General features: G+C 35.4%; 1 protein-coding gene and 1 long non-coding RNA gene across 2 annotated transcripts; both read right to left on the minus strand.

The window, feature by feature from the left end:
* Positions 1-1,003: 1,003 nt before the first annotated feature.
* LOC114520912 (AP-4 complex subunit epsilon-like) lies at positions 1,004-20,996 on the minus strand. Its single transcript, XM_028541263.1, has 21 exons — positions 20,687-20,996; positions 17,922-17,993; positions 17,053-17,176; positions 16,514-16,587; positions 15,791-15,912; positions 15,332-15,491; positions 14,502-14,665; positions 13,950-14,023; positions 13,518-13,640; positions 12,524-12,639; positions 8,662-8,801; positions 7,755-7,867; positions 7,580-7,674; positions 7,163-7,256; positions 6,861-6,988; positions 6,606-6,692; positions 5,889-6,003; positions 4,607-4,953; positions 3,226-4,002; positions 2,577-2,868; positions 1,004-1,854 (listed from the first exon to the last, which is right to left on the minus strand). Exons 1-21 carry the CDS (start codon positions 20,807-20,809, stop codon positions 1,679-1,681), a joined length of 3,516 nt encoding a protein of 1,171 aa, XP_028397064.1. The 5' UTR covers positions 20,810-20,996; the 3' UTR covers positions 1,004-1,678.
* Positions 9,152-10,475, minus strand: LOC114520916. Its single transcript, XR_003686739.1, has 5 exons — positions 10,435-10,475; positions 10,221-10,295; positions 9,743-9,909; positions 9,521-9,609; positions 9,152-9,432 (listed from the first exon to the last, which is right to left on the minus strand). It is a non-coding gene; the product is annotated as an uncharacterized LOC114520916 (long non-coding RNA).
* Positions 20,997-24,927: the final 3,931 nt, after the last annotated feature.

Genomic DNA, 24,927 nt, shown 5'->3' on the forward strand with positions numbered 1-24,927 from the left:
CAACAGTTTCCGTGCGCACTGAAAACGTATACAAATTTCAGACTTTAAAGGGCCATAATTTTCGCATCTTAAAACATTTTGCGATTTTACTAATTAGCTAGTATGCATGCTCTTTCGGGGAATATTTATACTTTTCTTTGTCAAGTCTAAAATGAGAATTGTTATCGGTTTTGTTTACGGGCGCTGTTTTTTTATCATCATGACTCATGTTTTGACTGACATAATGTGTTTAACAGATTGTCAAACAGGTTTTATCATTTTGCAGTCAAAACGGGATCAGAGCACGAACAAAAATAGAACAGGTGCCATCTTTATCCGAACCGTACTAAAAATAACCCGTTGAGTCTACGGAGTGAAGATTGCAATCATTGCATAGATAAGCGAATAGGTTCCCCTCCTTCGATAGGTATACTATACTTATCATACATACCCCCCTCTTTCTCAACAGGTATGCCTACCATATATTTTCACTATACTTTAGGTCCCCCTCAGAGGCTGAATAGAGGAAATATAATTTATTTATTTCCAGTTAATGTGCTACGTGATAGTAGGCATCATTGACGCGTATAATATAATAATTATCAGTGTTGTTATCAGGCGGACTGCGAAGAATGATAGTTATGGAAATGACATGATTTAGCAGGAAGGTGGGCGGTGGACACAGCGGGAGCCGGGAGGGTCACGAAATATTGAATGGGTTATCTTTTACAATTTTTTAGCTACAATAATTGAAATAGGGTGTGGTGTAGCATAGAATGCGGTAGCTAAAGAGGAGGGGTCAGATGTTTCTTGAAAGGATCCTACATTAAATTAAGTACACATCTTTTCCACTATTATCAGTCCCTAACAAGTTACGAGTATTACTGAAATATCTAAAAGAGGAGAAGACTTGATCTTATTTTATCGAATCCAGTTAAAACGTCCGTCATATTTTGATTTGATCCAGTATGCCGCATCCTTGAAGCCCAAATATTCTTGATAAAATCAGATTGATAAAATAATATATTATATTTGATTCAAAACAAGACTAATCGCTTTTTTAAGCAAATATCAAATGCTGATTGTGAAAGGTAGCTTAAAATAGTTCTTCAAATCGATCTAAAACGTTTCTATATAAGGCCTGGTTCACACTAGCTCCTAAGAATCGGGGATCCATTGTATTGCCTTCCGATAGACAAAGCATTTTGCGCACCAGTGACCTCAGACAAAGGAAAGCCCAGATTCTTAGGACAAGTGGGAACCAGGCTTAAACACCACATGACGAGGCTCATGGCAGCCATATTTCCCCACACTGGTTATTCACCGACATATTTTGCTCAGACAAGAGGTATACTTGAGCAGGCATAGATCATACATTATCTAGCAAAAATTGTCTTTTCCGTATATAGTAGTCTCCTACGAAGCCTGACCGCGGGTGCGAGGTCCCTGCATAGGAGACTAGCCATGCAACACCCAAAAAGTCTAGAAATGTATAGAAGTTCTTTAAATACCACGTTAGGGTGGGGAGTCTATCTAATATGGCCGACATTGGCTTCATTTTTGCATAGCAAAAATATCTTATCTTATCAGTTGATATTAGTGTTTAAATCATATAAACAGTACATTTTCCCTCGTTGGGAACACAATCGGTTTGACCGCAGCGATATATTAAATATTCAATCAAATTCCCTCAGATAATTTATGTGTTAGTTTGAATGAGCTCGTCGCATGCAGACAAGCACTCCTTCATAACCATCTCACACAGTCTTTTACCGGACGACTTTACCCAAAGTTCGACGTCCGAATTCTCGACACTCAAATGCAGTAGGCATGCGTCGTTGGCTAGGACTGACCCTGCCAAAATTGCCTCTGAACCTGTTGGAAATGCGAGGTTTAGTGTTAGGGTTGCGGATTATAAGTTCTAAAATCTTGCATGTGATTTTTGGGGTAACCATTTTTGGTAGTTTTGGTTGGCCAGTTCTGTAACTAGTTAGAAGTGAACTATCTCGGCGTCTTAAGCGTCGCGCGAATAAATTCGCCCAGGGGAAAATGGGCTTAACCGCGCCCTCGGGAAGGTCACTTGGCGATGACTTTGGATGGCTAAATCATACTTGGAAACAAGACCACTAATTGGTGGCATGAAGCGTAAATTATGTTGGACCTAAACCAGATGCAGGTAAAGTCAGCTAACAAAAATCGAGATCCAGGCCAGGCCTTGATTTTGTAGCCTAGACATAGAAATAATAGACATTTTGTCTATTATTTCAATGGGCCTAGACCTGGTCCAGAGATTTATCGCGGGTCGTCTAAACGAATGTGGTAGAAAGGAAAAATATGCTCTATACCAATTCTGGTTATTTTCAAGATTGTCTATCGACAGGTACACCTTGGAATGTACATAAAGGCTTATTTATACGATATAAGATTAACTGCGTCTGCGATTAATATTCTCATGAATGGAAACGAGTGCCTACACAAAAATTTGCATGCTTGGTTGATTGAAGATTAATTTCATATCGCTATAATCACACATGCCAGGGTAAAAATCGTATTCGATATAAATCGCATAGTGCAAATGAGCCTTAAAAGCTGCATACCTTTGATATCGATCACTTTAAAATGAATGTAAGTTGCGACAACATCCGCTAGATTTTCGCAAGACCTTCGTGACGTCATAGTCACATGTTTACGCACGCCGCAGCTTGTCGAAGTCCATTTTTCACCGAACTGCTCCGTTGACATCGTCAGTGGCCTGAGGAGATGCCTTGCGGCAAGTTCATTGTCGAATTGCAAAACCTTTGAATTTTTTGACACCGAGTACCTCAATGTACCTTTGAAAGTCATGCGTGTCGAAGGGTATTGATATTTCATGGGAACTTCCTTTGTTATCTGGGAGAATATAGAAATAAATATGTCAATTAATTTAATCCGAAGTCATTTCTCTAACGTTAGCCATACTGGGTAACTTTAGCAGTTTGGAATTTCCCTCCAGGCCAGTGGGTATAGGAATCTTTTATCAATTCAGTGTTTTCATCACAGGCGTGGGCAGGAAAACACGAAGAAAACCTATACCTATAAAGATATTGATTTGTGTGCTGTTTCTGACAACTTGTGTCTTGAGTTTTCTATCTTCGAAACCTTTTACTTTTTTATCTAGTTGGTTGAAATGAGCTAAAAAGGATTATCTACAACATTTCTTCCTTATTATGCTCCCGGTAACGTAAAATTCAAGAATGTGCCACTTACCGTCTCCAGGAAGACCAATTTGTCGACGGCTATTTCCGTAGCACTTGTGTCTGCAATAAGATTTGATGGAGGTTCGACCTTCAAAGACAATTCTTCAATCGCAACACGACTTTGGTTATGATTGGTCAATTTCATCAGCATAACAAGTTCTGATTGGTTGTGCACGGCGCACGCGACAAGTCTTACATTACTATCAATACAGAGTTCTTTGAAGTTCTTGTCATCTTGCGAAACGTTATTATGAGATGTGGCCGAGTGTTTTTGTTCCACACAATCATCAGTTCCCCTAATTTCACCGTGGTTAGCGTCAAGTTCAGAATCGTCTTTAACATAACTATCAGTTTCACTTTTTATGATATTACCACTCTCCTCTTTAGAGATTTGGCTAACATTTTCTTCATCGCTATTTGAAGTTGTTTTTGATTGTTCATCCTGTTTAGTGATTGCAACGGTCTCCACACGCACAGGTTGCAAGGATTCCTGCATGACGTCCTTTTCAATACTAGAATCAAGAAGCAAACTAGATTCGTAATTGGATGTGATGTTTTTCTCATTTGAGTCTTTTTTATTTTCAAAAAGCTGTTCTGGCGAAGCTTTGCTACGACCAACGCAATGTAACCCCGTAAAAAGCCCCGTGCCCTCATTGTTCGCAGGCGTTTTTTCTTTGTTGAAATCTTCTGTGTTGGCCTTTGGTTTAATTCCAGCAAACAGGGCAGAGTCCGGACTCTCATCTATAATGATGTTAGATGGAGTTGAATTCTGATTCACTTTTGTCTCCTGAAAAACAAATTGCAAAAATTACGTTACTTATCGATAGTATACCATGACATTTTCCAAATCATGCTGCTTATTCTCACACAACAAACAGCTGTCAAGCTTTGCTCAATATTTTCACTACAACCCACAATAATTTTGTTGATTCTCACATATCTTTACCCTCTAAATGTATGTTTCCAAGTCCAAACACACTTATGACCAAAATGACCACCTGCGTGGGACACAACATTGAAAAAGGAGGAGGGTGGTGCAACAAAGTTTTTGTTAAAAAATAAAATTTTCATCAGCCTGCACGATATTAATTATAGTACAACTGAAAAAAAGCTCCCCAAACTTAGTAAGAATGTTTGGTGGTGAAATATTGAACCATTTGGTCAAAGTTGTTGTATAGATAAGTATTATGTGCGAAAAAGCGTTACCACTTTTCGAAAAGCGCTAACTTCACACAGTATTTTTTATGTATTTTGTATATTTTAACATTCTGCAACCAGATTTTTCTATTTTACTAATTCTAAGGTGCTATTCCAGCAATGCATTATTAGAACGCCCTATGAATTTTCCTAGTTCAACATTTAGTTCGAGAGGGTAATGGTCCATTACATACCTCAACATTCTCCACGGTTTCCTCATCTTGCTGTGCAGGGCTTTCTACAGGTAAATCGTTAGCTGATGAATCCTCAGAACTAGAATTAACAATCTTATGAGGGTCAGCAAAACTCTTTTTTATTCTGTTTCCAGTGTATCCAGATGGTCCCCACACAGTCTTTGCTTTAGGCTGCGCTTCTGACTCATTTGTGGTTTTAACAGACGGTCCTTCTTTCTGGGTTGTGGCCTCAACAGGTTTTACAAAAGATTCGACAGTCCCGCTTAGAATTTTGGAAGCTACTTTGTCCGGTGAAGGTTGCCGAATAAAGGGATCTTCGTAAGGTTTGAAACGCAATTCTTGAAGTTCTAAAAAAAGAAAACGTTCACGTTGAAATATAACTAGCTTCTGTAAAAAAAGTTTTTCACAGCGGAAAATGCAAAAATCATCTACAGAATATAACATTTTTTCCGAATAAAGTCTGCATACATAAATTCATTTACACTAACACTTATTCCAAATGTCTGAGGGGTATACGAGATTTATCCCTCGAAGCCTGGAGACAGAATTCGCGCTTCGAGGGATACGAATTCTGCCACCAGGCTGAGAGAGATAAATCTCGTATACCCCGATAGACCTTTGGAACAAGGATTTTGTCTATCAACGCACAGTAATAGACAAATCTGATTGGACTTTTCCACTTTGCAAGCTTTCAAATACACCTCAAACTTTGCACTCACTTTTTAGCGTGTTCTTATTAAGCAAATCTTGTCTTTTCTGCGCTAATTCTTCGTCTGAAATTATATCTACACTCAGATTGTTCGACGCCATTTTGAAAAAATGCCGGCAAAAATGTCGTATCCTTTTAGAGCTTGTATTAACCAATGAGCGTCGTTTAGAATTCGTATACCTTTGGAGCGCGCAAAGATACGAGATTTATCCATTCTGCTTCGTCCAATCAGATTTGTCTATTACTGTGCGTTGATAGACAAAAGTCTGTATAATTCGAATCAATCGACTTATTTGAAATATACAGATTTACAATTGTGTAATATGAAATTTTGTTCGGAATAACTTTTTAAAGTATAAATTGATAAATATTACAAAATTATATTTGCTGAAACTATTGGCTGGTGTTCATTCTACAGAAATCTATCCGGCAGAAATCTACATACTTTTTACACATGATTTATCGATGCTGGATATCATACAAAATTATGTCGTGACTAATTCGATGGTAACGGAGAGAAAATTTGACACACTCCTTGTCACGGTCCAAAAAGCATTGCATTTTCAAATATACCTCTTTTCGTTTCCGATATTTCTTCAACGTTACTCATATTCTGTTGATAGGGTCGGGCACCAGCTTTCAACGCATTCGCCACGTAGTTGTCCAGAAATGACAGCGACGAACATACCTAAAGTGCATTGAAAATGCGATCATGCAGGCAGGTGGTGGGAGGCTAACAGTAAAATGTTCTCGAGAAGTATTAGTTTTGAAGATGCATAACATATATTCTTCATACACCTGATGTGCTAATATTCGCAAGTGGTTAATCCATTATATTACAGCTGGTAGCTGATATAGACCCATTGCACTGACGTCATAATCATTAAAAATTCTCCCCCAGGGACCGGTTGCGTGAAAGCCGGATAGCGCTATCCACCGGATAGTGTTTTTTTCAATCGCTTTTAAATCACCTGTTGTTAGATATAACTTTGATTAAATCTTAGTATTCTTAAGTCGAGGATCCTCTTTAATAATATTTAGTTCCAAAGCTGAGATTTTATTCCTTCCAAGCACTTTTAGAACGGTTGAAAAAATCACTATCCGGTGGATAGCGCTATCCGGCTTTCATACAACCGGCCCCAGATGCCTAATATGACGTCATGAGTTTTATACAACCGGCCCCTGGATTATACATATCATCACAAGAGAGTCTTTTAAGTCCTAGCTTTAATTATCCTTTCGTCTCAAAAACGAGATATTACTGAATGGAATAGCTTCAAACCAACCTACCTTAATTTCTTCTTCAGTTGATGCTAATGGAATTACACGTTTCATTAGAGAAATATCTGATGCCAAAATGTTGATTTCGTGACATCTCTAAAAAAATTGAAAAAGATTATCAGACGGCAATACTTTTTAAATTTCGCATTTGGAATTAATTCATTTTACTCCATCGATATATTTGTGTATAATTTACGCTATCCTAGGAAATTTACTGCAATTAAAGCCAAGCCAAGGGCGAGTTTTCATAACAAAGTCACAAACCTGTCGTAACTCAGCAGGAAATCCGGTCCTGTAGCGGTCCATAATCCCGTTCGCCTCCGTAGAGTATTCACCCATATGCAGTGTTAACTTTCCCAGGCAAGTCATAATCCAGCCGAATGTTGTTACATCTGTATGGACATGCGTGCAGAAAGAAGATGAATTGCATTGAATCGAATTTATGGAAGACTTATAATTAAAAACAACACGAACACAGTACAAATGTTGTACGAGGGGAACGATTTTTGACTATTTAAGTATTTTAGGTTACATGATATGTATACATGTATATAATTTCACAAAACCTTCGAATTTTCTGTCAAGAAGTGCCACCGATTGTGAAAAAATCACATCGAGAGAACAGTCATTTTGCAGTAGATTGCCATACTCTCCAAGCACCTAGGTACAATGAAATATGAAACGTTTAATTCATAGTTATCGGACTGACACAGCAAAAATTTGTTGCTTCGAGCGTGATTTGGTCCCACATGGTGTCTGCATGACTTGCCGCTTTGCCGGTTAAAGTTTGAAGGGAACTGGGATTGCCTGGAATTTTGAAGGCCCACGAAATATTTTCGTGCCAACGAAACGCCTATCATGGAGGACGTGCATTGTTTCTTTATACCATTCAAAACCTTTTTTTGTTGTTCCCTGCAATGTCAGACTAGTGTAAATTTCATATTTCCAAGGAAGTCACTGTTAAACTATTTTTGCTTTCTCACCCAGCAAGCGATCTGAATAAGATTGTCGTGTAAAGTTGTTTTCTCAATAAGTTTAAGGTATCTAGCTGCTATGATTCTTTGATCATCAATTTCACCTAAATTATAGAACCACATGTAAGTTTACCACAGCTGAGAGTTAAAATCTTCATTAACGAGCAGCGGGGAATGTACTGACCTGCAGCGATCACCTTAAGAAGATTGTGCATGGCGACAGGAGGCAGAGCACAATGAGCAGCCTGGATTGTGTCGTTTATTGTGTCGACATACCATGTGATGTTTGGGGCATATCTGAATAAGGGGTGAAGGTCTATTTACAGAAAATACCACCATCTCTTCCCTCGCAGCAGATTACATAAATTTATTTTCGTAGAATAAAGGTGAAGGTGTAAGCTTTTAGAACTCATTATGTCTACCGCTTAAATACTTGGCCAATAATTTGTCTATCCCAAAATGCAAAATATATTTCTACAAAACTCTGCCGTTAATTCCGGCCTTCATTATATATACAACGTCTTTGGATTTTAGCCGTCTAAGACCAAATCATGTGTGTGTGTGGGGCGCGGGAGAATAAGCACTAAAGCACTTAATAATTAACAAGCAGAGCCGCGGCGATCGAAATTTCATAAGGGCGGGGTTGAATGCTTCGGCGCTCCACACAAATTATTAACTTTGAGGCCCCCATGCAGTTCATGAGGTCAAAATAGGCGCGCATATAACTTTATGTAAGTTGTGCTTCGAAGGCCAATATATAGGCGAGCTCTTGAAAAAAAATTATTTTCTTTAAAAAAACCCAGTTATTTAAAGCTTTGTTATGCTCAAAAAAGGTAAACGCTTTCAAAAATCTACCAAGCACGCAATTGTTCGGGGGTGATACACCTCACAACCCAAAGTAGGCACGGCCTGTCAAAGTTTTGATTTGATATTTCAATTGCATTTTATGTTTCCGTTGAGATGAACAACGTCAGAGCCTTTAAGAAGTAAGAATAACTGTAGGATTTTCCCCGAGTTTCGCAAGCTTTTGTATTAAGGATAAATTATACATTCAATTACATAATAGCATAGTTTTCAGTTGAAAAGGATACCGATTGGCAAGTTGAGATAAATTCTTCGCTACTTCATTCTTGATAGATTGTTCAGTAGTAGATCTGATATAGTCCAACAATCTCTCACATATGACACATACGTTTTCACTGTTTGTGATCTTGTACAGCAGTTCCAATATCTAATAAATTTCCAAATTCAAACGAGAACCAATAACTACAACGTTGCTTAGAAAACTAAGGGGCAAACCTATTCGAGCACTGTTAATTTTGCGGTGTCATATTGACACCAAAAAAGGTGTCAGATAAAAAGGTACAGAATAACACCATTTCGGGTGCTAAATTGACACCGCGAAATAAGGTGTCAAATTAGCACGATCTTTGGTGCTACTTTTACGCCAATTTATGGTGTTAATCAAACCCCGAAGTTTGTGTGGTTTATTTAGTTTTTGCACTTTTAGCGCTAGCAATGGAGCGACTAAATAGCATAAGCTATAATCATACAAAGTGGACAAAATGAGATTTAAAAATATTTATTTCTACATATGTTGTGACAGGAAAATCTATGTACAAGAGTGTATAAAATGTCTAGGGTACTTAACGTCCTTTAAAAGTTTTTGTCCTAAGGCTAAGGCTTCCTGACGAGAGCAGTTTCCATTTGCCACACCAGCAATGTACTCCATGTTTAGTAGATAAAATAAGGTTGAGTCTGTTCTTGAATAAGTTAACATTTGCCCCTCCACCGCAATCATCAAAGTTTGAACATCTGAAAGGTCTTCTGAACCAATTATCCTGATCTATGGAATCAACAACCTATAATAAGAAACCAATGTTTTTTAAAAGGACTTTAAAAGTGTTTAAAAAACAAAATCAGCCCACATGCAGAGTTTCTTACACTTACAGAACAAATCTTAAAGAAGAGAGACTGAGATTCTCCTGCATTCTCCTTCAATAGTTCCTTCAAAATCTAAGCAACTGTGCTCTTGATGTCTGTTAAAAAAATTGTTTATCAATATAGATAGATTCTAAATAGGCCATATTTCGTGTAGCAATAGCCTGTATTGCTATAATATTGTAATTGTGCCATTGGCTTTGACAAATTATTATTAATCGCATGATTTACCTGATTTCCCAACAATTGCTCTCTCCACTCTGTTTATAAGAACAAATGTAGTTTTCTTGTTACATTTCTTGGCATAGTCCAAAATATTTTTCTGGATCAATGGATTGAAATTTGCCAACCATATCATGGATCAACTTGTAGTTTACTCTTTAAAATTCAGCTTTTACCTGAAAAAGAATTAATACAGTATGCTAGATACATTGTGAAAGAAAATTATTCTACTGGTAATTTAGAACCCATACTCTGTCAATTAACTAAAATATTAATGAGAATTTTACACGAAATATGACAGGCTAACTAAAAAGTTGCCAACTAGCACACATGGGTATTATGTCGAACAAAGAAATTTGGCAGTCAATTATCTGTTTGGATAGTTTCTCAACAAGAATTATGGCAAAGTGTTGAAATAGAGCACTTGATATCAATCAAACAGGTACTTTATATCAATATGAATGATGTAAACTAAAAGCAAACTTACCTCTGTAATAAGCTGGAGTGCAGGATATTTTTCTTAAATTGTTTCTACCCTTGGCCTTGTTATGATCCATGAACCCTGTATCAAAATAAATTGAATTATTGACATGTTTAACAAGTCAGATCCATTCCAGATGTTTAACAAGTCAGATCCAGGGTACAAAGATAGATAATCCATAAAGATGGTATCATATGTATAACAACAAGGTTTCACTTACTGTTCCACCACAATTGAGTCAGCAAGGAAGGGATATTTCTAATTATCATAGGTGAAATACTTGTTTTTCTTCCATGGTTGGATACATTAATTGTATACACATCCCTTATTCCCTTGTGAATCATTAGAATTACAGTTTCCCCTTAATTTTCCACATTGAAGCCTTTGTTCACTCTTGGTGAAAACTTAAAATAGAAAAGAATAATAATTAATCATATAGGTATTGTAGACTTATTTATAGTTGATAAATGTAGCAGTCCACAATTCAACGTTACTATAGAACACAATCAATAGCTGGGCAATTGAATGACTGACAATAATTGTTAGAATACATGTTAAACTCAAATTTTTCAGCAGGCTATTAATAGTACTTTCAGCTAACCTGTAGCAGATTATACTTCTCAATAATTTATCAAAAGATATATTACACAGGCATTGATATTCATTAAACAAAAAACTTTCTCTAACATCAAATGTATCAAAATAGAGCATAAATTGTCAAATGTTAATATAGGATAAAAATCGTTAAATTACATCAATATAGAGACTAGCGCAGATGCTTCATAAAATCACGATAAAAAATAAACATGAAAGATCCTATTATTGCAATGATATTTTCTTTGACCCAGATTGCTAAAGATCATCGCAGTATTAAAAGTAGAATTCATTTGGCTTCTCTATAATAAAAATACACACATTTGTTTGTTTGGCGATTTGGCCGTTTGAGCGAACATGGACCTCCGTACTCGATCAAATTCAATTCAATTCAACTTACCAAGATATTTCTGAGATAATGTCATAGCCAATTGTCTTGATATTTCCTTATGTGAGTTCGTTGTTGTTCAGCATATTCAGAAGTACCAAAATAGTTAAGAAATAACGCTCAAAACGTCTTCAACACTGCAGTATGAAGTACGATTCAAAAGAGTTTTCAAACGACGCGCTCAAAAATTTGCATACAGGCGCTGATCACGTGTTACATTTTGTTCCTTATATGGACATACATAGCGCAGGCGATTGCGAAATAAATACTTTGTAGCAATCAATACATAGGCAGTCCGAAAATATAGCGCGGAATAACATAGTTTGATAAAATGAAAAGGACAATGAATCACTATCGAATATCGATACTATCGATCTACCATTTGTCTAGTATTCGTCTCTATCGGTTTTTTTGTATCAGAACAAACCGAATTTCCATGTCGTCAGATCACTCAGATGAATAGTTGTTCCAAAATTTCTTGTTCCAAAACATCTGATCATGAATCGAAAATACGGACTTATTTTCCAATAATTACTTAAAGAACCGCTTTTTTCCTATCCGCCATTTAGTGTTATTTTGACACCTCGTACTTTAGCTCTCAATATAGCGTTATTTTAGCACTTTCCGTCGGCAACAGAGGTGTTATTTCAACACACTACAATGGTGCTGAATTTAAAAGGTGTCATATTGGCACTTTTAGCGTAATGTCAGATTTGATGGTGTTAAATTAGCGCCGAAATTGGTGTCAAAATAGCACTTTCTATTTAGCACCACTGCATTGTGCTGATTTGACACCTACGTTGGTGCTAGTTTAGCACCTCAAAATTAACAGTGAGCACATGCACAAATAAACCTATCAGAAAGGTTGAGGATTATAGCGAGTCAGTAATAATAATGGCAAATTCTACATATGAATACAATTATATAAGTTTAAAGTCTCCAAGTTGGCTATAATGATTGGTACTAGTTCTATACTAAACCAAATTTAATTGCACAAATTCAAACTTCAAAATCTAGTTCAGTTCATCGACCCGTACTATTTTCGTGCATGACAGAATTACTGTAAATAGGGGAAAACATACACCTCGTCAGCATGTGATTCGTATACGTCCCAATACACCGCGCAATCCGAACACCCCCTCTCCAACAAATGTTCAACTTTAGATGTACACTGATGAACACTGATGATCAAACACACTACATTTATACGAATGTTCGGGATGCAAAAGGACAGTAGTACACAGTCTTCTCCATTTGCTGATAATTTTTCCTGCAGGTGTTACAACGGCATCTAATATGTCGAACGGTTATATACTGTTAGCTATACCTTTTTTCCTATTGTTCTATCATCATCATCAAGACATTTTATAATAACTTCCTGCAGTTTCTTATCGCCCGCATAACTTCTATTCACTTCAACTAACGCTGTCATTGCCGTGATTCCTACAGGCAAGAAAACAATTTCCTGTTACACAACAAAGATAATACCGAGTGAATGCTACAGGTGCCTTTGGGTTGTCCTGTGGGGCTTCAAGACCTTCTGGTCATATAAAGTCAATACCAAAGACTGGAGAATTCATTATCAAACACCACAAAATATTCTCTATGTTGCATTGCATGTAAATATCCTATATCTGATATTCTACAAGTTGTGAATTACACAAAATCTCCATTGATGCAGCTCACCACTGTGCATACCCATTAAACATGAACATCACTTCAAAATTTAATTTGAAGAATTATATATAACAAGTATAATGGATTTATAGCAAGTATAGACCTATTCGAAAAAGAGCAAGAGACCTGTAGCGAGTTACACTAAAACGATCCTAGTCAGGTTTTCTTCTGACAAAATAAGTCCAAATTTATTTGTTTATATTTCTGGAAATTGATTGAAAAAAACATCATTTTTGTAGTTTCTGACAGATCCAGCGGAAAAGTGAAAGTATATAGACATGATTTTGAAATTCCGAAAATGAAAATCTAACTAGCCTCGTTTTCGTGTACTTCGCCACAGGTCTCTTGCTCTTTTTCGAATAGGTCTATACTTTCTCGAGAAGCAAGATGCCCGACTTTGCCAGACGCTAAAAATTTCAAGTTTTTAAAGGACAAACCTAATTGAAACATCTGTACCCTATAGGTCCCTAGCCGTCTTAACGGTAATAAATAGCCGAAGAACAAAGCCGTGTATAATCTAATAAGGTGTACATACAGTTGAAATATTTCGTCATGTAATCATTATATTAACACCTACGTGGAAGTGTCAGGAAGTGTCAGGAAGTGTCACAAATAAAGATAATTGGACAAGTTAGCAAACATACCTATGCATTTTAGGTTGCTTGATACTGATGTTAAAAACAGAGTGGTCTTTTTGGCGGCAAGATCCAGCAATGGTTTGAGAGGGTAAATTGTCGTTGTTGTCTGAATACATTCAAACATGACAGCTATAAAACGAAAAAAATCCATAAATAAAAACAAACTCAGTACTATATACATGGTGCATTAAAGCGAACTTCTATAATTAAGGAAAATCGATATAGGTAGAAGCAGTATTACTGCAGGTTTTAAAACACAGGTTTTAAAGTAGTTTTCAGGATTACAAACAGAATTGCTATCATTAAGGTGGGCACAATTCATAAGGTAAGAAACACGCTAAATTTCAGCAATTGAGTGATTATGAGCAGAACCGATGGCGGGAGGCACTGTAATAAAATAAAGTTTTCTATAAAGGTTCTACATTCATCACAACCTACCGCATCCAATGTTACAATCGGTTGGCAACACCCTCATCATATCCAATAACGACGGACTCATGCTTTCGCTGCAACTGAGAGAAAACAGAGTATAAATTAACAATAGAATCACTATAGAAGACTTAACCAAATCGAATAACAATAATAATAAATGGAATAACAGTTCGCCGAATTAATTATACGGAGTTAACAATGGAGGCAGAACAACCAGCTCAATCAATTAAGGTCGTTCTTAAGGTCATCACAGCATATATAGCTTTAAGCGCAAAAAGAACGATGGCACATTAAATTGTATAGGCTATCTTAGTAAAATACAGATGTATCACTATGTGTATGACAAGATACAGATTTGAGTGAAATACTCATGTAAAGGTATCTCCTTTTCTGTGCTTAGGCCTTAGAGTACGAGAATTTAAACAGATTTTATCTTTAGTGGAAGAATCAGCGGTGTATGTGGAAATAAAGGTGGACTTCTTCTGTATACGGGTTAACTTCACTTGGGACTTTGTTATAACTGCATGATGTATAAAAACAGGAGTTGCCTTCACACACCTCTTATTTTGATGACCCAAAAGAGCAAGAATTTTGAGCAGTTTGATCTGAATCCAAGGTGCTTGAACTCCCTGGAAACTGTATTCCGACAATTTTCCGTTAATGACTTGCGTAAGCACTTGGAGAAATACTTTCAGATAGCCTCGATATTTTGATGGATTTTTCTAATTCAAACAATCATATCGTTATTTTGGAAAACTGGTCCAGTTTTTTTTTATAAAACAGGTTAAATTTTAACAAGTTTTGGTCAAATTGTAGTGTAATTTTGCATAATAACAATCCAACTGGATCGAGTCTACAGGTATACCTGTATACAAGTATAATAATGCATGTGCGGTGCTTGGTCAGATTTAAGCCCATTGAATGTAATACCACGATGACTGGAGATAAACATGCCTATTGAGTTTGCGTTTGGAGATAAACATGCCTATTAAGTACATGAATTTGCATATTGACAAACGTGGGGCCATATCAAGATGAAGGTGTGAAAATTCAAGATTTTAGCATGCAAAAACAATATATTTCAAACTTATAAAAACAGCCGCTATTCGGCAAAACCGCCGGCAAACTATAAGGGCAATTACTTTTGTGGTTTCTAAATATGTTCCTTGGAACCTTTAAAAATTTTCAAATTTCTAAACCATGCAAAATATACCTTTTTGGTATAACTTGGTTTATGTTTTAAGTATTTATGCTTAAGACCCCCTAATAAACAAAAAAGGCCAGGTTTCGCCCATCCTATACGTAGCTACGTTATCACCCCAGTTGTATTAGAGTTCGCTGTTCACAAAACCTTCTTTGCAACTATAGTATTTTAAGCTGAACGATACCTTTACAAGAGGGTGAAAAAACTGAAGTGCAGCGGAAACCACAATTGGGTCCCGATCAGAGATCGCCGTACGCAATTTCTCATCAATGTCAGTCACCAAATCTTCACTTATCTCGTAAACATGTTTCAACGTTACCATCGCTTTCTTTCGAATTTCAACTCTGCATGGGTATAAAATTGTTTCAACGGAGTTAGATACGTCAAAAACAACAGTAAACACACACTAAAATAACATTTTTTCGAATGCATGCATGACTATTTGTAATTAGTACTTCCGGCCTTTGGTAAAACGTTGGCAACGGATATCGTTTGGTGACGAATGTTGAAACTGGAAATATTTTCCTTCGGTTCCAGTAAGGTTTATCTCCTGTTAACCCGCTGTTCTAGATTACATGCAGTGCGAAGATATTGGTTCTTTCTCGGCACGAAGGCCTATTTTTCTGAAAATAGCAAGACTCACCTTTTGTCTTTTAAAGAGGAAATAATAAAGGGTAACAAAGGAGGAATCTTTTCGGCATCCACCAAGGTGCAAATAACGTTGAAGGCAGTACTCTTTGCAACCACGTTCGTACCTTTCAAGTCCTGTATGCGAAGGAACACATTGAGGATATAAGCAAATAACTATGATATGCTTGATGCGTGGGATGCGTTATTTTTATGAACTCAATCTATAATACACCGGAAAATATTAAAAGACAGCCCTGGTGTCTGCATATCAATATTATATCAATAGAGAAAAATCCTGTTCGCGGTTATTTTGTATTCTTCTTTTCAATAAATGTCGTTGCTCAAGACTTTATTTAGTTGCTGCATGCCTTTGAGTGCATCACTCACAACCCAATCTGCATGATCATGAACTTATGCAACGGTTCTTTCTCTTATATGAAATTACATCCAAATAGTGTTCGCCTACTTTTTTGTGAGGCAGTGGAATCTTCAACCAAAAACGTTTTGTCCACATTTGTCGGTCAACTTATATAGTAGGGAACTCGAAGAATGTGCACATGCAACAACGCAGAGGAAAACGTCTCGCGCAAAGACATTTCTGAAACAGATTTTAAAAATACAATCTCAAAATGCCTGTTATATAGACACGTAAAATTATTGTCAGATGCAAATCTTCCAAATATACAACATTTTACACCAGTTTGCTGTATTTCCGAACACATAATTTACAACTTGCCTTTTGTATGGTGTTTATCAGTAAACAAACAAGGCTGTGATTTCTGTTCAAGAATACTGATGCTGCGAGATAACCTAAATGTATTGAAATAAAGTATATTCTATATATGATTACATTTCCAGCATTTCCAAGGCTACGCAACCAGGTAAATAAATCCACCACTTTTATATGTGTCAAAGCGATTGTTTTTGGCAATTTTTAGCAATCAAAACAAACAGAAACAATTTCTTTATTTCTGTTCGTTTTTTGCTTACGTATTTATTAATTTTTTGTTTTTTTGCTTGCTTTCTAAGTTTGGAAAAAAAATTGAAAAAAATTAAATCTTATTTTTCAGGTTAATATACCCATAGCTGACGAAATGGTAAAATTTATAATACACGATAGATTAATTATAGTTAATATATTAATTATATATTAATTATAGATTAACAAATTTTACTTTGAATTGCAAAAAAATTTTCAATTGAATGTAGTATAGATTTAGGGCCTGGTGGTATATAACACAATCCGAAAGAAAAGCTAACTGTTCGCATTCATACCAGTTTTCTTGTCCAAAAGTGCTGATTGCTCAGAGTACTTTATTGCATTGATGTAACCAAAGGACGCGTCATGGCCGAGCATTTCGCAGTAAATTAACCGAATCAACAACTCTCTCATTTGTTTCTATAAATAATAATAAAATAAACCAGATTATAGTTTTGAATATTCGATATGTGATATTACCAACATTGATCTATTTATTTATAGTCTATTGTAACCTTAAACATCCCATACGGATTTTCATACGAGATTTAAAAGGTTTTATTTTTTTTTCTTTAGATCAGACAACCAATGCATACAAAGTATCAATGGACGACTTGCGCTTTAGACTAATTTTTGATCGAAGTAACTAGAAGAAAATAAATCATCACAGCTAGAAAGATTTTACTTAAATTAGTGCAAATGCAAAGTTTGGCTGCGAAATTTTGTTGAACACGGAAAATATAGCCATGCGAAGTTGGCAAATTTTGTATACTTTTGTATTACGTGCGAAAATGTGTAACTAAATAAATCGACAACTTCGCATGGCTATATTTTCCGTAATTTACAACAAAACGCAGCGAAACTTTGCAACTCTACTAATTTAAGTAAGATCTTTCAGAAAATGTCCTTTTTATCGTAAAGGTAAGAAATTAGTCTAAAGCGCAAGTCGTCCATTAAAACTGCGCAACAACAAACAGGGTTTGGACGGTTTTATACTGCATGATGATACCTTAGTTCAGGTGTAAAATTAGGAGTTGTAAATAATTATACTTTTCTTCGCCAAAACAAGGTGTTAGTGTACATAAACATGCAAATTGCGATCAAATCTTTTCTGAATCTGCCAAGCAAATACTGAAATAGTGAGATCATTTGGGATTTAACTTACTGATGTAAGTTTAGAAGAGCCAACATATTCCTTGAGGGTGCCGAGTTCTTTTCGTATAATTTTATCTTCTTCCTAGTTCAAAATATCCAGAAGTCATTACAATGATGTTTCAGCCGTATAAATTTCTAAGAAGTATTTACACTTATGACAGTTATGTACTTCTATACTATTACTTGACAAATTAATAACATGATTGACAAATTATGATTGATTGACCAGACTGAGGAGCTAAGCATTTTTCAATTATTCCGTGACTCTCGAGTGCAAAAACGATGTTTGTAAAATAATACCGACATATATATAGTTATGGAAGTTCTTATCCATGAGTCACCTCTTTTAAAAACATAACTAAAAAAATAGCTACAATCCACTTAGGCGCAATTTGTTTCCAAAATTGCTTAATTAAAAGCGAGAGGAAATGGGACGCATTCATATTTTTAACAAGATACTCTTCGCTTTTCACAAGAAATGTTCAACCCATGCAGTAAAGCTTTGAAGAATGCCATATTTTTTCCATGCAGATTAAATATTTACCATTATTTGCAAGCATACACGGTGATTTCAACATGGTGAGCTTTTTTACTATTATATATAACCGCTATTTTGAAACACGTACACTGCATTGACTAATGTATACCAGCTGGAAAGGTACATATACTAAGTTGTTTTTTTTGAGAATACGAGCTAAACTCTAACATTGACATTTAATACCGAATTTCTCACGATATTTAAGACGAATGACGGTCAAGTTTTACTTTTGGAATGAAAATCCTAGCTGATTAACGTTTACGGGCTATTATAGTATTATGGCTGAAGCAAAGTTTAGTTGACGCATTAATTGCATATTAAGATATTTCACGAAACTTCGAAATGCTTCATAAATTGAAAATGCAATAAACTTAAGTCTTAAGAACATGCATGTATAAACTGAAGACCAGGCACGTACGCCATAAAACTGAAAATGAGATTTTAGTCGCCGAATTTCGAGCATAAACGTCGAGAAAAACAAAAACTATGATAACTCGCATAACAGCACAATCGTAATATTGGAAAACATAAATTAATTTCCATTACCGCGCTGAAAGCTTTCTACCTGAGAGTTTAATTTCCGTACACTGTTGTTAATTATTGTAATATTTTCTGTTTTTCGTGACTTTAGACATTTCAAACAAGTAATAATATCGTTTCGAATACAAAATGCACAGCCACAAGTCTACCGGACGAGTGCAGTTTAATGTCTTGGAAAAACTTACGAGGGCATGCTTTTTCAAAACGCACGATGTCTACATGCATTTTTCGTTAAAATATACATGAAATTACTGATTTGCACTGCTTTACTAAGTAAGCGTCGCATATCGATTTCGTCCACGAGAAACTTTACTTCATGGAGCGCTGAAATTTCGTTTGTGAAAAATGGCTGGAAATTTCGGAAATGCTGGAAAACCATCTTCAAGGTATTCTAGTATTTCCGTAAGACTACTTATATGTAGGTCCATTGCCATTATTCGACTTGAATTTGCCCGACATTTCAAGCTAAGGGGTTTTTAGTTGACTATCAGACAGGCTTTACAACGACGAAAATTCATTATATTTTCATAGTAGTAATTTTTTTGCCTCCATACTTGTTTGTTTATTTCAGTTTTTCTTTATCTTTTCTGGTAAATATATGTTTAGTTTTTTTTCATTTTACTGTCTCTGGGGAACAAATTATCTGGCCGTAAAAATAAGATCGTGATCTTATGGAAAAAAGTTAATTCTTCAATTAGCCAGGTTCAACCATCCATTCAAGAAAACGTAATTGCAATAAATGGTTTGGTATCATGTACTTAAAAGAAATCACCAATGTATGACAAACCCACATTTGTTTGACAATACACATATAGGTACTGTCAGACATTCCAGCCTCAGCTGTTGAGAGTGTGGACACAAAGAAAACAAATGGTCAAAAAAACTGCAATACTTCGAAATTGGCAAAGATTCTAAGAAATAGGAAATTAAGAATGGAATATGATTGGAAAGACAAAATTAAGTTACCTATTCTTTATCATTTTCATATATCCATAGTAAAAGCAAAACTAAAAGAGTGAAACTCAAGCCTCTATCTTACTATTTCCAAAGTTCAAAGTCCAAAGATAATATGAATGCATTTCAGAGAGTACAAAATCTAAATATTTTGAAGGAAAGGTGTACAACTCTGAACAGTTGTATATTTGGTATACTTTTGTATTAGGTGCAGAAATGTCTAACTAAATGTGTAATTGAATTAGTTATACGTTTTTACAAATAATGCAAAAAGATATATAAAATTTTGAAACCTAACTTAGCTATATTTTCACAAATTTGCAACGAAACTTTGCAACTGTACTAATTTTAGTATGTTCTTCTTGTTGCGCAGATCGTAAACTAGTCTATAATGCACAAGGTCAATTTAGGTCAAATGACTTATTTTGAGAGCTATAGGATTTACACATTGTGTGTTTACAAATTTTTTAATTGTAATTGAAAAGTTACAGATGCAATAATAATCAACTGCACAGGTTATTGTGAATCACTTGATTGCTATCAACTATTATTATTAAAAAAATGAATTGAATAGAAGAATTGCATCATCTCTGAAATTGACCATTAGGTAAGGATACTCATAGCTAATCGCTAAGAGTATCTGTCAAACTTAACTCTTCAATCAATTATCATTTATCAAAGATCTCAATATCTAAATATTAGAGAACATACTTTATGAGTCCTGCAATACCCTACCTACTTACATGTTTGGTTTTTGCACCGCCAATGCCGTGTAGCAAAGTCTGAAATCCCTTAGAGTTCTGCCCATAACCCCCGAAACCCATATGATGTCCGATCTCTGGAAGACTAATCGAAAACTCGCCCATTTTTTTAGTCGATTTAATTCGGTTTATTGTATTTATTTATTCATCCCTAATGCATTCATCCGTCTCTACCGTACTCTACATACGATGCTACAAATAATGTTTCACATTTTGGATTCCAGGAATAAGACTGGCTTCGTTTATGTTCATATAATTACAAGGGAAATCGTCGTCGCTCACTTGGACGCCATGTTTATGTCTCGATTCAACACAAACCGGAAGTCGACGATCAAGTTAACCGGTGAACTCTAAGTAAACTGGACATCTCAGCCATTCTCAAATCTCAAGTAAAGTAAAGCCACAGTTAACGGTACAGCCAGTGTGCCATGGTAAAACACAGCGAAGATACTAAGAAAACGCCGTATTTATACGTAGCTAAATAGCGCCAAATAGCAACCATATTTTAACCATAATTTTGATTGCCCTCCTGGCTGTAAAATCAAATAATTCGATCTAATTGCATTGGCGGTTAGTACGTGTTTTTTCTTGACAAATATCTCAGAAATAAGAAATTTCTGTAAATGAATTAGCCTTTCTCACGATGACGAATATCCGCCGTTTTTGGGGTACTTTGAATTTTTTTAAATGCGTTTAATCTTTAATGGCAACGTAAGACGCATTTTTTTAAGAGTCAATAGACCATTTGAGCAATAAACGAAGCCTAAAATTAAAGACATCCGCCCTGACAAGGTCTTGCGCTCGCAATTAAAAAAAAAGTACCCCAAAAATGGCGGCACATTCGTCATCGTGAGACTGAAGGCTAATTGTGTAATCATCGTCTAAGTTCCTTTATACTGAGAGGGAGAATAATCACGTGAACGAAGAACTGTCGTAAGGCTCAATACAATAGACATCGTCAGGTACAAAACTCCACTTTAACGGTCTTTATGACTTTATTTTATCACCTCTTAGGCTCTTTCAGCCCTGGCTGTTTATGCAGATTTACGTAAGAATGCATTGAAAATCGCATTTGAGAACAGCAGAGGCGAACAATTCGCGCGAGAGTTTCCGCTCAGTAACGTCTCTTCCCATTTTCTCCTTTAATTAAAAATAACCGGCTGAAAATAGAATACAAACAGACTTAAGTTATCGAGGACATCCACTTTTATTAGCTTATGTAGAATAGGATGTTGAATACACTTGCCTGTGATTGAATATCCGGAATCATAAAGCAAGCATACTGACAAAAAATGTGCTGATCAATTGGATTTAAACGAAACAGGCATTCTATATCTAATAATTTTGCATACTTTAATTTGTCAGTTATACGACATAGTATTGAAATGAAACTCGGACTAGGTAGGACGAAACCCGTCTACTTGACGGTGATTCTACAATTGTCAGTGTTTTTCTGAAAGGCGAAATATTGGCAGCAACTGTTGGATGTAGCTACATACGCACAGTCTATTTACACGTATGAGCCGATTCCGGTTCGAAACTACTAAATCCTGCACAGATTTTCTCCAGCTATTCCCGTTTCCTATGGCTCAGTATTATACCACTTCCTGTAGCTGCGAAAAATTCTTTGTACGTTAATTGCAGTTATTTTAAACTTTTGTCTAGTTAACAGTATGGCGCATCAAAGCTATAGTAAACGGTCATTATTGCAGTTGGGTATACATAATACTTTCAAAAAAAATTACCCGGCAAATGTCTTTAAAATAAGACCTATAACAGCGTGTTTATAAATGTAACTTACATAACAATCATCATAATTCACTTTCATTGTGTTGGCTCACAACATTATCAGAGCTTCGTTCCTTTATGAGAATAATGCATAGGTTACCGCTAAAAATATATATAGACTCGTTCACTTGGGACTTTGTCTCTACAAGAATAGCTATATAAGAAAATTAAATAAGTCAGTTGGAAATCATCAAAAGATAACGCCTGGTAAATACAAACTTAAGTCTATGCAATATATATAATATATATATATATATATATATATATATATATATATATATATATATATATATATATATATATATATATATATATATATAATACTTTTCTTCATCTTCTGAAGATTTTTTGTGATGCTCGCAAACAATCGATATCATGTGAATATCAGTTACTGCATGTCAGTTTATATATGAGCTCATTTTGCATTACCTTAATTATAGCGGTTTACAATCTGACATCATCTATACCTAGTAAGCTTGCCTTTATTGATTTAGTTTTTATAGAGTATACTGAGACTACTATAAATCCTTGAACGGTTATAAATAAGTCTTCTTCCACTGAATGAATTGCGACTTTATATGTTGCAATTCATTATTTTGGAAGAAAGGTATACGTAATTTGTTTATGGAGAAATAAACTATATCCATACATTCAAATGACTGGCAATGGAAACATTGTTGCTCCAAAGCCGGCTATCTGTCTAGGCTTCAAGAGCCTATTGTAGGTTACATACTGACAACAACAATTCAATCAAATTTGATTTTTAATGCAAGCTATATAGGAAATCATAAAACTTACAAAAGTAATATAACTATCTTCAAATTTATAGGATAGATTTAGATCCTCGATCGTTACCCTAATAAAATAATAAATGTACCATACCACAATTGCGTGGTATTTTACCTAACTTTACGTTATGGTATGCATCATTTATTACCAACACTTGATGGTATTGGCGTCGGATGTTTTTGAGAATATTCCAGTTGTTTTTGCCCAGATTTATTCGTCCAATATATCTGCTCGTCTGTTGTAGGAGCTATAATTACAAGGCTTTGCTTCGTTTGTCCAGCCCTTCCTGCGGATTTCAATCTTCGACAAAACAAATTGGCGATTAAAAAGTCTTCTTTATCGATGTTAAATCATCCTTTTTGCGGCATGTACATGGCTTTCGTGACATATTCGAGCCGTTTAGCCAAGCCAACGCCCCTCGTGCAGACTGTACAAGTGCCACTCGTGTAAGTAACTATCAATTATCGCAAATGTTCCTCCTTGGCAAAAGAACAATGGCAGAAGTACGTCTATGCTAAAGCTTTCTTTTGGCATTTCTATATCCTGGATATATATATGACCTATAATTCTTTCTGCATGCGAGCTCTACAATGCCAAATATAGACAATCGCGTATACCGATTGCTATATATGTATGTAATTGGCGACTCACTAGAAATCTGTGACGCGTTACATGGTAAATTTTGTTTGTCATTTGTTTCCATATTTGATCAGGAGTTTCTTGACCACAAAAGCTCGAAATCGTAAGATTATATTGCCTTCTTGCTACATCTTGCACGCAATGTTACGTCAACAGGCTATCAATCAAGACATGAGAAACCTCACAGCAGTGAAGGAAGTTTGTTCTATATATATATATATATATATATATATATATATATATATATATATATATATATATATATATATATATATATATATATATATATATATATATATATATATATTTATATATACAGGTTCGATGCCGCGGCGGGGAATCAAACTTGTGGTCTAAAGCTTAAGTGCTGCAAATCCTTCGCACCGGCCTACTGGAAGAAAATTAGGGAACATTGAACTATGAGCTCAGTGAAAGAGAGCTAGAATTGAAAGGTTAAATTAAGTGCTTACTAAATTGACTATTTAGCTACTATTTATACAGACACTGTCACACTGACACTCGAAATACGAGATTTGCATAACCAAAAACAAAGGAAATGTTTACTTACCGTTTTTCTGTTGTTTAACAAGTTGTTTGAAAATAGAAGTAATTAAAACTTGTTCATGTGATATATCAGCTGGTTTAACCAGCATATTGGTCTGTGTTGAACAAATTAAATGTCAAATCATGTACATCATAAAAAAACATTCCTTTATATAATTTTTCGTTTTAATTCGATGTTTTAGACTGAATAAAGAAAGTTTTTGGAATATTATATTGCTATCAATCAATATCCTTGAAATAGTTATATAGAAATTATAAACGTGGATTCTTTGGAAGGAAATAGGCCTAACTGATGTTACTTTTACTTTTAAATTTCACCAAACTTAAATTCTCGATTCAATTTGATATTAATGTGAGCGGAAAATCGATAGAAAGGGATACTTATAATGCATAGCCGAATGAACTCCACCAACATGGTAAATAACTATAGAATAGACAAAAAA

Source organism: Dendronephthya gigantea, unplaced genomic scaffold, assembly GCF_004324835.1.
Source record: "Dendronephthya gigantea isolate DGI-Jeju-01 unplaced genomic scaffold, DenGig_1.0 000018F, whole genome shotgun sequence".
NCBI lineage: Eukaryota > Metazoa > Cnidaria > Anthozoa > Malacalcyonacea > Nephtheidae > Dendronephthya > Dendronephthya gigantea.